Below are 12525 nucleotides of genomic sequence, written 5' to 3'. Positions count from 1 at the left end.
ACCCACTCACCGTTTGGTTCACTAATTATTAAAGAGGTTTATTACCTCGTTATTCGTGCTAACTCACATTTCTCACTTCGTTATTCGCATCAACTCTCAGAATTACTCTCTTCCTATAATAATTACAAACTCAACTCAACTCTACACACTAAACGCCCCTTAAATAACTTGGTTTCTTTGGTGCGGTTGGAGATGTGTGTGTGAGACAGCTGGATGTTTTATCTAGATTTCATTAATATAGAAAAATCTGTTAACTGTGGCTGTCAAAATAGGCACTGCCTATCGTAATGAATTCTCAATATAGAAGAAAGTACGAGAGAAACGAGTCCAAAACGAGAGGAATGCACGAAAACAGGATTTCGTGCATGATAGCAAGCATTTTGGGGTATAAACAAATATTTCACACACTACTGTTGTCATTAAGAGACCAATTTTCAAATGTTTTTTTTTAACAATGAGTCAGATTTTGAGTGGATTAGGGTTGGCAACAAGGCCGGGGCAGGGTGGGGGGCATCCCCCGTCCCCGCTATTTGAAGGCGGGGACGGAGGCGGGGATTCCCCGTCGGGGAAATGGGGTCCTCGCGGGGCCCCATTCTCCGTTCCCCCGCGGGATTCTTGGTGGGGATTCCTCATTTTTTTTAGTTAAAATTTTATTAGTCCACGAAAAATTCATTAAAAAAGTTTATCGAATTCCTCGTTTTCTAATTCAAGTGATTTTATTTGAAATTTGACTAATGCACAACAAATGAACAAAAAACAATAGACTATTCTATGAAATAAACACAATTAATTGACAAACAATTGACAAGTGAAAAACTAACAAATCCATTAGATAACTTTACAACTTAAAATTCAATAAAGTTTGAATAATTGAAGTCAATTAAAGGCAATACATTCAAATAAGCATTTCACCATCAAATCTTTCAATAAAACTCGTCCTTCTCTCTTCAACGACTTCACAATCAAATCTTTCACTATCACTTTTCTTGGCATCATCCCATCCTTAGTTGTATATGTATTCATTCCTACATTTAAAAATTAAAATGTAATAAACAAATAATGTCACAAAAAAAAATAAAAAATAAAAACTAGACCACGAAATAATGTTAATCCTTGAACATATACCTTAGTCACCACCCCATCTTCATCAGAATCATCTGCATCTTCTAGAACAGTTGCTAAATATGTAACCATTTCTTTTCCCGTGCTTGTACCTTACATTGTCAAATATTTGTAATAAAAAAAATATTTATTAATATATTAAATGATAGAAAGATGTAAAACAAAATAAACAAACTAACTTGTCAAAACTTCAGTTGCAGTCCAATTTTGAGCACACATCAAAGCTTTCGTCTTTGGATGAAGTTTGTTACGATGTGGGCTTACAATCCTACCACAGGTACTAAAAGCAGACTATGATGCAATACTAGATAATGGGATGGCTAATATCTCAAAATGTTAAGATCGGATATTCGAGGTAAGAAAGGTTCATCCAAATATGCATCAAACTGTTGCTTCTGATTCATATTATTGGATTTTGGTACAAACAAGTCATAATCATTAAAATCATCAAATTCGATATTCTGTGAGGTTCCATCTAAATTTCTAGCATAATCATCACTTTCACCTTCATACTTCAGCTGATATTCTATTTCCAAATCTGAACAAATTTTTTTAATCCTTTCCACTCCAAGGAAAAAAACCATCTCCATAAATTCTAGGGAAGTAAAACTCAATCAACTTTAATTTATAACGTGGATCTAAAACTGCAGCTATGGCCATTACCCCATGAATTGTCTTCCAATCAAACATATTCAAGCCTAAAATTAAAAACATTCAAATATCAAACATACACAAACATATTTCTCAGTACAATCAAATAGGTATAAAAAACAAAGACTCATTATCAAACGGCCAACACAGAAGTTAGATCTTCACCTGAAACGTCGTCGGACGGACTTCTCAACTGAGGCAGACTTCAACGAAGGATGGAGTGGAGAGGGCCTGTTTTATGGAATGGACTGTGGAGTGGGATGAGTGAGAGCGAGAGGGCTGCAGAGACTATGAGCGAGAGCGAGAGTGGATGGATTGGACGAGCGAGAGTGAGAGCGGATGGACGAAACTATGAGCGAGAGCGAGAGGAGAGGGATTTGGGCGAGACTGCGAGAGGCCAGGAGGGATTTGATTTTGGGCGAGACTGAGAGGGGAGGGATTTGGGGTTTGGGCGAGAGGGGACTCGGCAGCCGGCACCGCAGGCAGAGAGCGAGACTCGAGAGGGTCGGCACGAAAGAAGAGGATACTGAAGTTCTGAACGTGAACGCTGTGAGGCTGAGGCAAGGCAGTAGAGTAGGTGGTGTCGTGGTGTGGTGTAGAGTCGAGACACTTCAAGTTCACCTTCACAGTTCACATATGACACAGAGACTGAGAGATAGTCGACTCAACAGAGAGGGGGGAGGGAATTAATTTTAGGGATTTAGGGAAAGGCTTTTGAGTTTTGGGCTTTTAAATTTTTGGGTCTTTTTATATATAAGTTTATAATATATATATATATATTTATTTATTTATTTATAAAATATATATAAATTCGGGATCGATGATTAATCGGGGTCGGGGACGTGGACGAGGACGGGGACAGGGTCGGGGCGGGGATACTGTCCCCATCCCCGCCCCGTCCCTAGACAGGACCCCGATTAAATTCTCCGGTTTGACCCCATCCCCGGTCAAACCGGAAAATTCCCGTCCTGAATGGGACGGATCCCCGCGCCCTTTTTTTGCCGACTTTTATCCATCCGTATAAATTTTCCATTTTTGTGACATCACATTTTACCCACTTTATGGGAACTGACACGTCGTCGTCTCGCGTCTTAGCCTGAAGCGTCCGGTTTCAAAAATTCTAATCGATTGATTACTATTATAATAAATAAATGGTTACTGCTCTATGTGCTACCCTTTCTGCTTCTCCTTCAGGTATATTCTTCTTCTTCTCTACGAGACAAATGAGAGAAAGAAAAACCCTAGAATTTGGCCTAGGTTTTGTTCGTCCATGTTATAATCGGCGATGTGTAATGTTTCTCCGATTTCGAGTTTTCAGGTGGAGGTTGCAAGTACACCGGTCAATCCGTGGTACATTTATCGTTTCTTTCTTTAAATTTAGTTGAGTTTCTTTTCTGAGAGAAAGGAGTATGATTGAGGCTCCGAATGGCTGAATTTTAATCTGAAAGTAGTGATATGGACAATGGACAGAGAGCGGTGCCAATACGCGTTTTAACTGTGGGGAAGAAGAGGTCTCGTGGCGTTCAGCTTCTCGTTGATGAGTATATTGAAAAGCTCAAGAACTACTGTCATATTGAAGATGTTCTACTGCGCTCAAATCCTAGGAATGCGCGGTATATGTTTGTATAATTAATGTTAGTTTGTAAATTTTGTTTAATTACGTTCATATCTCTGCTGAATGATGCTAGTCTTAATTAAATACTTTCATTCTGCGTGTTGGTACTTGAATTTTAGGGATCCGAGAGCTCAGGTTGATGATGAAGACATGGCTGTCGTGAATCTTCTCAAATCTGATGATTGGGTTTATCTCTTGACATTCATTTTCGTTGTATCATTACATATTTTGCTATTCTAGCTTTGCTCGTTTACTATAAACTAGTTTAGAACTCTCTCTTTTTCAATTTTTGAATTTTGGAACATTTTTACTTTAGAAAGATGGGTCATAGTGGTTATTCTCCAGGGAGGAAATATAGGTTGCAATGTCTTTTCATTTTGTTTTGCTTTTGCTTTTGTTATTTCCTTTTTTAATTGAACCAATGTGGGGTAGGAGGATTTGAACCTCATACCTCAAAAGGAAGAGTACGTGCCAATGATCGCATAACTTGTTTTTCTTTCTGTAGAATGTTTTATAGTACTGGTGTTAGTGCGTACTATCTCCATTCTGCATATGCACCTGCAGGTTGTGATGTTGGATGAGAATGGGAAAGAGATGTCCTCCGAGCAGATGGCTGACTTGGTGGCAGATGCAGGCACTACAGTTTGTATTTTCTCCCATTCAAATCAAATTGGTTGCTTCATTATTATCAGTTCATGACTAATGGAGAGTGTTCATGATAGTTAAATTTTCAAAGTTATTTGCTAAGGAGTTTGGAATGGAAATTGAAACCTTTGCTTATTCTCAGTTTAACCAGCCTACATGTGCCACTTCCATTTCAGTCTAGATCTTAGCATGTAATAGTCAAGCTTTCTAATTTTATCCTAAAGGTTTCCAATTATCACTCTGCTCCAATTGTTCCTTAAAACAACTTTAGTAGAACTACGTGGGTATGGACATGGCATTTTGTAGATATTCTTTGATAAGGTACTGTTTCCTTGCGATTCTTCTTCTCTGCAGGGTGCTTCAAGATTATCATTTTGCATTGGTGGGCCTTATGGCCATGGACAACAACTGCGACAACGAGCTAACTTATCGATCAAGCTGTCCTCCATGGTCTTAAATCATCAAATTGCACTGCTGGTGCTTATGGAACAACTTTACAGGTAACTTTCTTTTTCTTCTAATCAATTGTGCCCTTTGAGTTTCATTTCATTGGTCTTGTATGTGACCTGACATCAAATGCTTCTGAAGCAGAGCTATCTAAGAATCATATCTTTGGTAGATTATCCGTGTCCATTAATGAAGAGATGTTTAGTTGGTTGAACTTATGTGTTGATGATAATGAATTCAAGAGGTTGGACATATAATTCTATTATCCCATCAAACTTCCAGTTTTGTTCACTTCAGCCAAGGCCTCTCTCCCTCCATCTGCCCTGCACGTAGATTATACTCAGACCTCATAGCTCATGGCTGCAAAATGTTTTAAAATTCAACATGTCTTTTAAGCAACCATTTTGAAACTTTTGAAATCAAACTGCTACTTTCTTCCTCTCATTTACTTCAAAATCCAACACAAAACTCATGCTGCAGCATCTTGCATTTTGAAGTTTATTGCATTAATGGTATACATAATATATAATACTTGTTCTCAAAGCATTTGTATTATTCTTAGGTCATGGACTATTCTAAAAGGTCAGAAGTACCATCATTAGCGGCAGCAGCTCATATGTCAGCTTGGTATTTTGCCTTCGAATGTTACATCTTTAGCTGTCTATTTCATCTTCACAATAGAAGGAAAAGTTTAAGTTTGTGTAAAAATGATCTCTTATTGCCATTATTGTAGGAAATTTTGTTGCTTATTTTGTCCAAAGCATTTCCCTCCTGATCGTCGGTGTACTAATATAAATTTGTCAATTACTCGTAAGTGTAAGTTTTAATGGGTCGAAAATTTGTAGAAGATTTCAGAATTAAGAAAATGAATAGATGTCTTAACCATTGAGTTAGTGCTAACGTGGACCCTATAATGCAGAGTACTTGTTTTATATCATATTTGCTCGAGGATTCGTGATGAATGGACTCGAGGTGGAGAGTAAATTTTCCCGTCGTCATTACACCTGATTTCTTCTATTTTCTTTTGGGAAGGAGACAGGAGACTTGTTTATGTTAATTTATTATGATGTTGTAATGAACATTACGAGAATTTTTGAGATATTCATATATTGGGAAACATAGTAAGATGTCAAGATGTTCGTTTATTTGGCTTGTGCATATTGAGCACTTAATCAATATAAAGTTTGTACTATCGACTTCAAAATTAGAGTTCATCTCTTTCGCCCTACATATTGTCAAAAAAATAATAACAAATAGTGTTTTTTTTTGGGGTATATAATTCATGAGATTAAAAGTTCATAATTTTTTCATAGGCATAACAATTTCAAATTTCTATATTGATGGTAGGGTGTTCATAGGTTGGGTTAAGTTGAAGGACTTTTTAGATCCAACACAATAGTGTTGGGTCTAAAAAGACATTGTAAATTTCTCCAACCCATATAATCCTCTTATTAAGAAATGAACCTAACTCAACCTAACCATGAAATGTTTGGGTTGGGTTGGATAAGGTTAGTTGGGTCATTATTTAAAATTTTGTTTTAAAAAGAAGCAAAATGTAAATACGTAAAAATTTAATTTAATTATTTTTATATATCAAATTAAGATTAACAATTCAATTTCAATTTATATAATGAAAATTTTCTTTTTTAAAGTGTAAAAAAACTATTTTTAAGAGTTGTTGAAGAGACTTCAAATTCGATTTTTGGAGCAAAGCATTAAATATATACGATATATTTAACTTAATGTATAATTGTGAATTAAACATAAAGAGAGAGAAAATAAGATTTAAATATCAAGATTATAAATAGGGATTCATATAAATTAGGATAAGCGTTGGATTAATATTAAATTAAAGTAATTAAACTGTTTAATTAATTAAATTTTAAAATTGATTATTAGAATTAATTTTGAAATCAAATTGAATTGGTCAAAATTGCATTAGAAATTAAATTGTTGACTAGGTAAAAAATGCAATGGAAGTCAAATCGTTGACTTGTGATTTTTTAAAGTAAAAAAGTCAAATTTGTTGACTTTAGACTTTGAGATGCAAACTTTGACCAAGTTAGTGAAAAGATCCAACATTTGTGAGTGGAAAATGTCAATTCTCATCAAACTTAAAGTTGCATGTTTGTATCCAACATTTGTGAGTGGAAAATGTCAACACTTGTCCCACTAAATCCCACTTTGAGTTAGTGTATTTTTTAGTGTCCAATTCTCATCAAACTTAAAGTTGCATGTTTGTATGTAATGGTCTTTAAAAGAGAGTGTTTAATGTTTTTTAAAATCTCTTGGCCATAGTGAAATTAGATGAGATTATCATTGCAATTTTCTTTCAAAGTTTTAGCTTTTTCCTCTCCAAATCAGCTCCGATCTCCTCATGAACGGTTCGTAGACCATCACGAGAGTCTTTCCGACGCGACTATTCTCCAACCTTAGAATGGGATGATGGGATCCAATGAGTGACTAATTTGGAGAGGAAAACTGCTAAAACTTTGAGAGAAAAAAGATGAGATTATGTGTCAAAAGCCACTATGGCCAAGAGATCTTCAAAAACAGTAACACTCCCTTTTAAAGGCCATTACATACAAACATGCAACTTTTTGTTTGATGAGAATTTGAAACTAAAAAATCCACTAACTCGAAGTGAGATTTAGTGGAAGTGTCTTCAAATGAAGACAACACTTAGCCATGCAAAAGTTGACACTTTCCACTCACAAATATTGAATCTTTCCACTAACTTGGTCAACGTTTGACTCTCAAAGTCAAAAGTTAACAAATTTGACTTTTTGACTTTCAAAAGTCAAAAGTCAACAATTTGACTTCTACTGCATGTTTTACCTTGTCAACAATTTGACTTTTAATACAATTTTGACCAATTCTATTTAATTTCAAAATTAATTCTAATAATCAATTTTAAAATTAAATTAATATTAGAAAAATTAATTAATTTAATTTAATATTAAATCCAACACTTATCCCAATTTATGTGAATCTCTATTCATAATCTCGATATTTAAATCTTATTTAAATATCTCCTATTTTCTCTCTATTTATGTTTAATTCACAATTAAACATTAGGTTAAATATATCGTATATATTTAATGCTTTGCTCCAAAAATCGAATTTGAACACTTCAAATTCGTTCGTCACACTATTCTAAGGTTTAGTCTGATATGAACTAGTAAGGGGACCTCATGGACCTATAGATCATGGGCTCCAACGATCCGTGATTAACTAGCTAATCTCTTTAACCTAATTAACTACCATTCATTAACTATCGGGTCACTCCACTAAAGCCCAATAGTTGCACTCCCCTCACTGTATATATAATATGTCCATTCAATATAACCATGATCATTAAGCTGGCCCTTCACAGGTTGTTTGTAATAACGACTGGGTCAAAAGTTATTTTACCCCCAAGATTACATCTTGCTCCTTAAATCCCACTGATCCTCTAATGAACAGTTGGTTTGTGATCCAATTACTAAACCGAGTCCCTCTCGGGCCAATGAGAGGGTGAGACCCTTTGCTCAAGACCCAGTGTCAGCACTTAAGGGAACAACCTTTCTACTATCCCTAAAAGCGGATAGGAGTGAATTATGTCTTTTGCCCTATGTCCTCAGCTATCTACCTAGTCTTACCCATGAAATGGGTGGCTTATTGAGCCGACGTTGTTGAGCCAACCCTCACCTATGCAAATCTAAGGATAATCCCGAATAAACAGGAGTTCATAGTTAGTTTAAGATTAAGGTCAAGTTACCTAAGTCATCACTTTGAAATAGTCAGTCTTAAACAGTAAACAATATTATAAAGTAAGAGTGACTTAATTCTTAGTCTGATCTTATGCAAACTTATTGCATCAGATGCCCTCACTTCTCATGTCAATACATAAACGAATCAAAATCACTTCTTTGTTACACTTTACAATAAATTGTAACAACTATAAAGTGGGCCGCATCTGATAGTGTTACCAGAATAAGGTACTCAGCCTTATTCGTATACTATAGACCATTTTGGCTATTTACTGAATTTGATCTATTCTTATGTCTCCATATAAAGTTCATGTATTCATATAATAGCCATGGATCTTTAGTTTATTGGGTTTATACTTTACAAGTGCAATTCACATATTCAATAACAGTTTGATTGAATAAACGTCAATAATATCTTTATTGATAATAGAATACGTTTAACATTACAAACTGCACGTCTTAGGACATACAACCCAATAAACTCCCATTTGGATTAAAATTCCAGTGAATTTTACATATATATACAAATATATATACAATGTTGAGTAATGAAAGAATAAATACAATAAACTAGGGCATCAGATACCCAATACTTCTCCCTTTTGCCCTAGTTCTATCTATCTCACAATCCTAGTCCCACTAGGTGACCCTCGAATACTTTAGCTGATAGGGCTTTTGTAAATGGATCGGCCAAATTGTCTTCAGAGGCAATCTGCATGAAAATAGCGTCTCCTCGGTGTACGATCTCCCTGATGAGTTGGTACTTGTGCTTGATGTGTTTTCCGCACTTATGGCTTCTAGGTTCCTTTGAGTTAGCAACTACACCACTATTATCACAATAAAGAGTGATAGGCAGATGCATATTTGGGACAACTTCCAAATCAGTCAAGAACTTTTTGAGTCAAAATGCTTCTTTAGTTGCTTCACTGGCAGCTGCATACTCAGCTTCCATGGTGGAGTCAACAATACAACTTTGTTTGATACTCCTCCACACTATAGCTCCTCTGTTTAGAGTGAACATTGACCCCAAAGTAGATTTCCTATAATTTATATCGGTCTGACAGTCAAAATCAGGATAAGATCTTTAGCACCATACACGAGCATACAGTTCCTCGTTCTCCGAAGATACTTGAAGATGTTTATAATGGCAGTCCAATGATCATATCCAGGATTTGACTGATATCTACTAACAATTCAAACTATATAGCATATGTCGTTAGGATACTCTTGTCCATTGCCACTTTTTATGATTATGAAATCTGGCAAATGGATGTCAAGACAACTTTTCTAAATGACTATCTTGAAGAGAGTATTTAATATCTCAACCAAATAGGTTTATTGCACAGGGTCAAGAGCAAAAGGTTTGCAAGCTTAATAGATTCATTTATGGGCTAAAACAAGTGTCTCGATCCTGGAACATGAGATTTGATATTGCGATCAAATCTTATGGCTTTGAACAGAATGTTGACGAACCTTGTGTTTACAGGAAGACTGTCAACAAAACTGTAGCTTTTCTGGTTATATATGTTGATGATATTCTACTCATTGGGAATGAAGTAGAATTTCTAGCTGACATTCATACATGGCTAGCCACACAATTCTAAGTGTAGGCTTTAGGAGAAGCACAATATGTTATTGGGATCCGAATCGTTCAAAACTGCAAGAACATATCGATAGCCTTGTCTCAGACATCTTATATAGACAAGATGTTGTCTCGATATAAAATGCAAAATTCCAAAAAGATATGTTGCCTTTCAGGCATAAAATTCATCTGTCTAAGGAACAATGTCCTAAGATACCTCAAGAGGTTGAGGTTATGAGATGAATTACACATGCAATAGCAGTAGGGAGTCTAATGTATGTCATGTTGTGTACTTATCTCGACATATGCTATGCAGTTGGAATTGTCAGCAGATATCGGTCCAATCCTGGATACGATAATTGGACTGTCGTTAAAAACATCATCAAGTATCTTCGGAGAACGAGGAACTATATGCTCATGTATGGTGCTAAGGATCTGATCCTTACTGGATACACTAATTCTGACTTTCAGACCGATATAGATTCTGGAAAATCTACTTCGGGATCAGTATTCACTTTGAACGGAGGAGCTATAGTGTGGAGGAATATCAAACAAAGTTGTATCGCTGACTTTACCATAGAAGCTGAGTATATACATCGAGGAGACATGATTGTCACGCAGATTGCCTCTGAAGACAACTTGGCTGATCCATTTACAAAGGCCCTCTCGGCTAAAGTGTTCGAGGATCACCTAGTGGGGTTAGGATTGTGAGGTAGATAAAACTAGGGCAAGTGGGAGAAGTATTGGGTATCTGATACCCTAGTTTATTGTATTTATTCTCTCATTACTCAACATTATATATATATTTGTATATATATGTAAAATCCACTAGAGTTTTAGTCAAAGTGGGATTTTGTTGAGTTATATGTCCTAAAACTTGGAGTTTGTAATGTTAAACATATTCTATTATCAATAAAGATGTTATTGGCGTTTATAAATAAAACTGTTATTGAATATGTGAATTGCACTTGTAAAGTCTAAATCCAATAAACTAAAGATCCATGGTTATTATTTGAATACATGTACTTTATGTGGAGACATAAAAGTGAATTAATTTCAATAAATAGCCAAAACGATCTATAGTATATGAATAAGGTTGGGTACTTTATTCTGGTAACACTATCAAATGGGGCCCATTATGTAGTTGTTACAATTTGTTGTAAAGTGCTACAGACGAAGTGATCCTGATTCGTTCATGTATTAACATGAGAAGTGAGGGCGTCCTATGTAATGAGTTTGCATAAGATCGGACCAAGAATTAAGTCACTGTTACTTTATAACGTTGTTTACTATTTAAGACTGACTATTTCAAAGCGATGACATAGGTAACTTGACCTTAATCTTGAGCTAACTATGAACTCCTATTTATTCGGGATTATCCTTATATTTGCATGGGTGAGGGTTAACTCAATAGCATCGACTCGATAAGTCTCTCATTTCAGGGGTAAGACCAAGTAGATAGTTGGGGACATAGGGCGCAAGGCGGAATTCACTCCTACCCGCTTTTAGGGATAGTAGAGAGGTTGTTTCCTAAAGTGCTAACTCCGGGTCTTGAACAAAGGTTCTACCCTCTCATTGGCTTGAGAGGGACTCGGTTTAGTGATTGGATCACAAATCAATTGTTCATTAGAGGATCGGTGGGACATAAGAAGCAAGATGTAATCTCAGGGGTAAAACAACTTTTGACTTAGCCGTTATTACGAACAACCTGTGAAGGGCTAGCTTACTAATCATGGTTATATCGAGTGGACATAATATATCTACAGTGAGGAGAGTGCAACTACTGGGCTTTAGTGGAGTGACCGCAACTACTGGGCTTTAGTGGAGTGACCCGGTATTTAACGAATGATGGTTAATTAGGTTAAAGAGTTTAGTTGGTTAATCATGGATCGTTAGAGCCCATGATTTGTTGGTCCATGAGGTCCCCCTATTAGCTCATATCGGATTAAACCTTAGAATAGTGTGACGAACGAATTTGAAGTGTTTAAATTCAGTTTTTGGAGTAAAACGTTAAATATATACGATATATTAAACCTAATGTTTAATCGTGAATTAAACATAAAAATAGAGAAAATATGAGATATTTAAACAATATTTAAATATCAAGATTATGAATATGGATTCATATAAATTGGGATAAGTGTTGGATTTGATATTAAATTAAATTAATTAAATTATTTAATTAATTATTTAATATTAATTTAATTTTAAAATTGATTATTATAATTAATTTTGAAATTAAATGAAATTTGTCAAAATTGCATTAAAAGTCAAATTGTTGACTAGGTTAAAAATGGAATGGAAGTCAAATTGTTGATTTTTGACTTTTGAAAATAAAAAAGTCAAATTTATTAATTTTGGACTTTGAGAGTCAAACTTTGAATAAATTAGTGGAAAGATCCAACATTTGTTAGTGACTAATGCCGACTTTTGCATGGCTAAATGTTATCTTCATTTGAAGACACTTGTCCCACTAAATCCCACTTTGAGTTAGTGGATTTTTAAGTGTCAAATTCTCATCAAACTCAAAGTTGCATGTTTGCATGTAATTGGTCTTTAAAAGGGAGTGTTCATTGTTTTTGAAGAACTCTTGGCCATAGTGAATTTTGATGAGATTTATGTGATAATCTCATCTATTTTTTTTTTCCTTCATTTTTTAAATCTCTCAAATCTTTAGCTATTTTTCTCTCCAAAATAGTCACTCACTGGAT

The 12525-nt window shown here is 35.2% G+C and overlaps 1 protein-coding gene across 11 annotated transcripts; it reads left to right on the top strand.

The window, feature by feature from the left end:
* Positions 1–2830: 2830 nt before the first annotated feature.
* On the top strand, positions 2831–5684 carry LOC120085054 (methyltransferase). 11 transcript variants are annotated; one of them, XR_005483802.2, is made up of 9 exons: positions 2831–2967; positions 3092–3123; positions 3244–3386; positions 3508–3574; positions 3953–4030; positions 4388–4533; positions 5043–5107; positions 5214–5296; positions 5400–5684. XR_005483802.2 is itself a non-coding variant. In XM_090317365.1 (8 exons), exons 1-7 carry the CDS (start codon positions 2925–2927, stop codon positions 5080–5082), a joined length of 549 nt encoding a protein of 182 aa, XP_090173491.1. In that variant the 5' UTR covers positions 2840–2924; the 3' UTR covers positions 5083–5107; positions 5400–5684. The 11 variants fall into 11 exon arrangements, 7 of the variants coding, with proteins under 7 accessions (XP_038896821.1, XP_090173491.1, XP_090173490.1 ...); XR_016531806.1 differs by having other exon boundaries at positions 2841–2967; positions 5214–5290; XM_090317365.1 differs by lacking the exon at positions 5214–5296 and having other exon boundaries at positions 2840–2967.
* Positions 5685–12525: the final 6841 nt, after the last annotated feature.

The sequence above is a fragment of the Benincasa hispida genome, chromosome 9, assembly GCF_027475165.1.
Source record: "Benincasa hispida cultivar pf3 chromosome 9, pf3_genome.v1.1, whole genome shotgun sequence".
NCBI lineage: Eukaryota > Viridiplantae > Streptophyta > Magnoliopsida > Cucurbitales > Cucurbitaceae > Benincasa > Benincasa hispida.
Note: the sequence above shows the minus strand (reverse complement) of the source record. Positions and strands in the feature narration are given on the sequence as shown.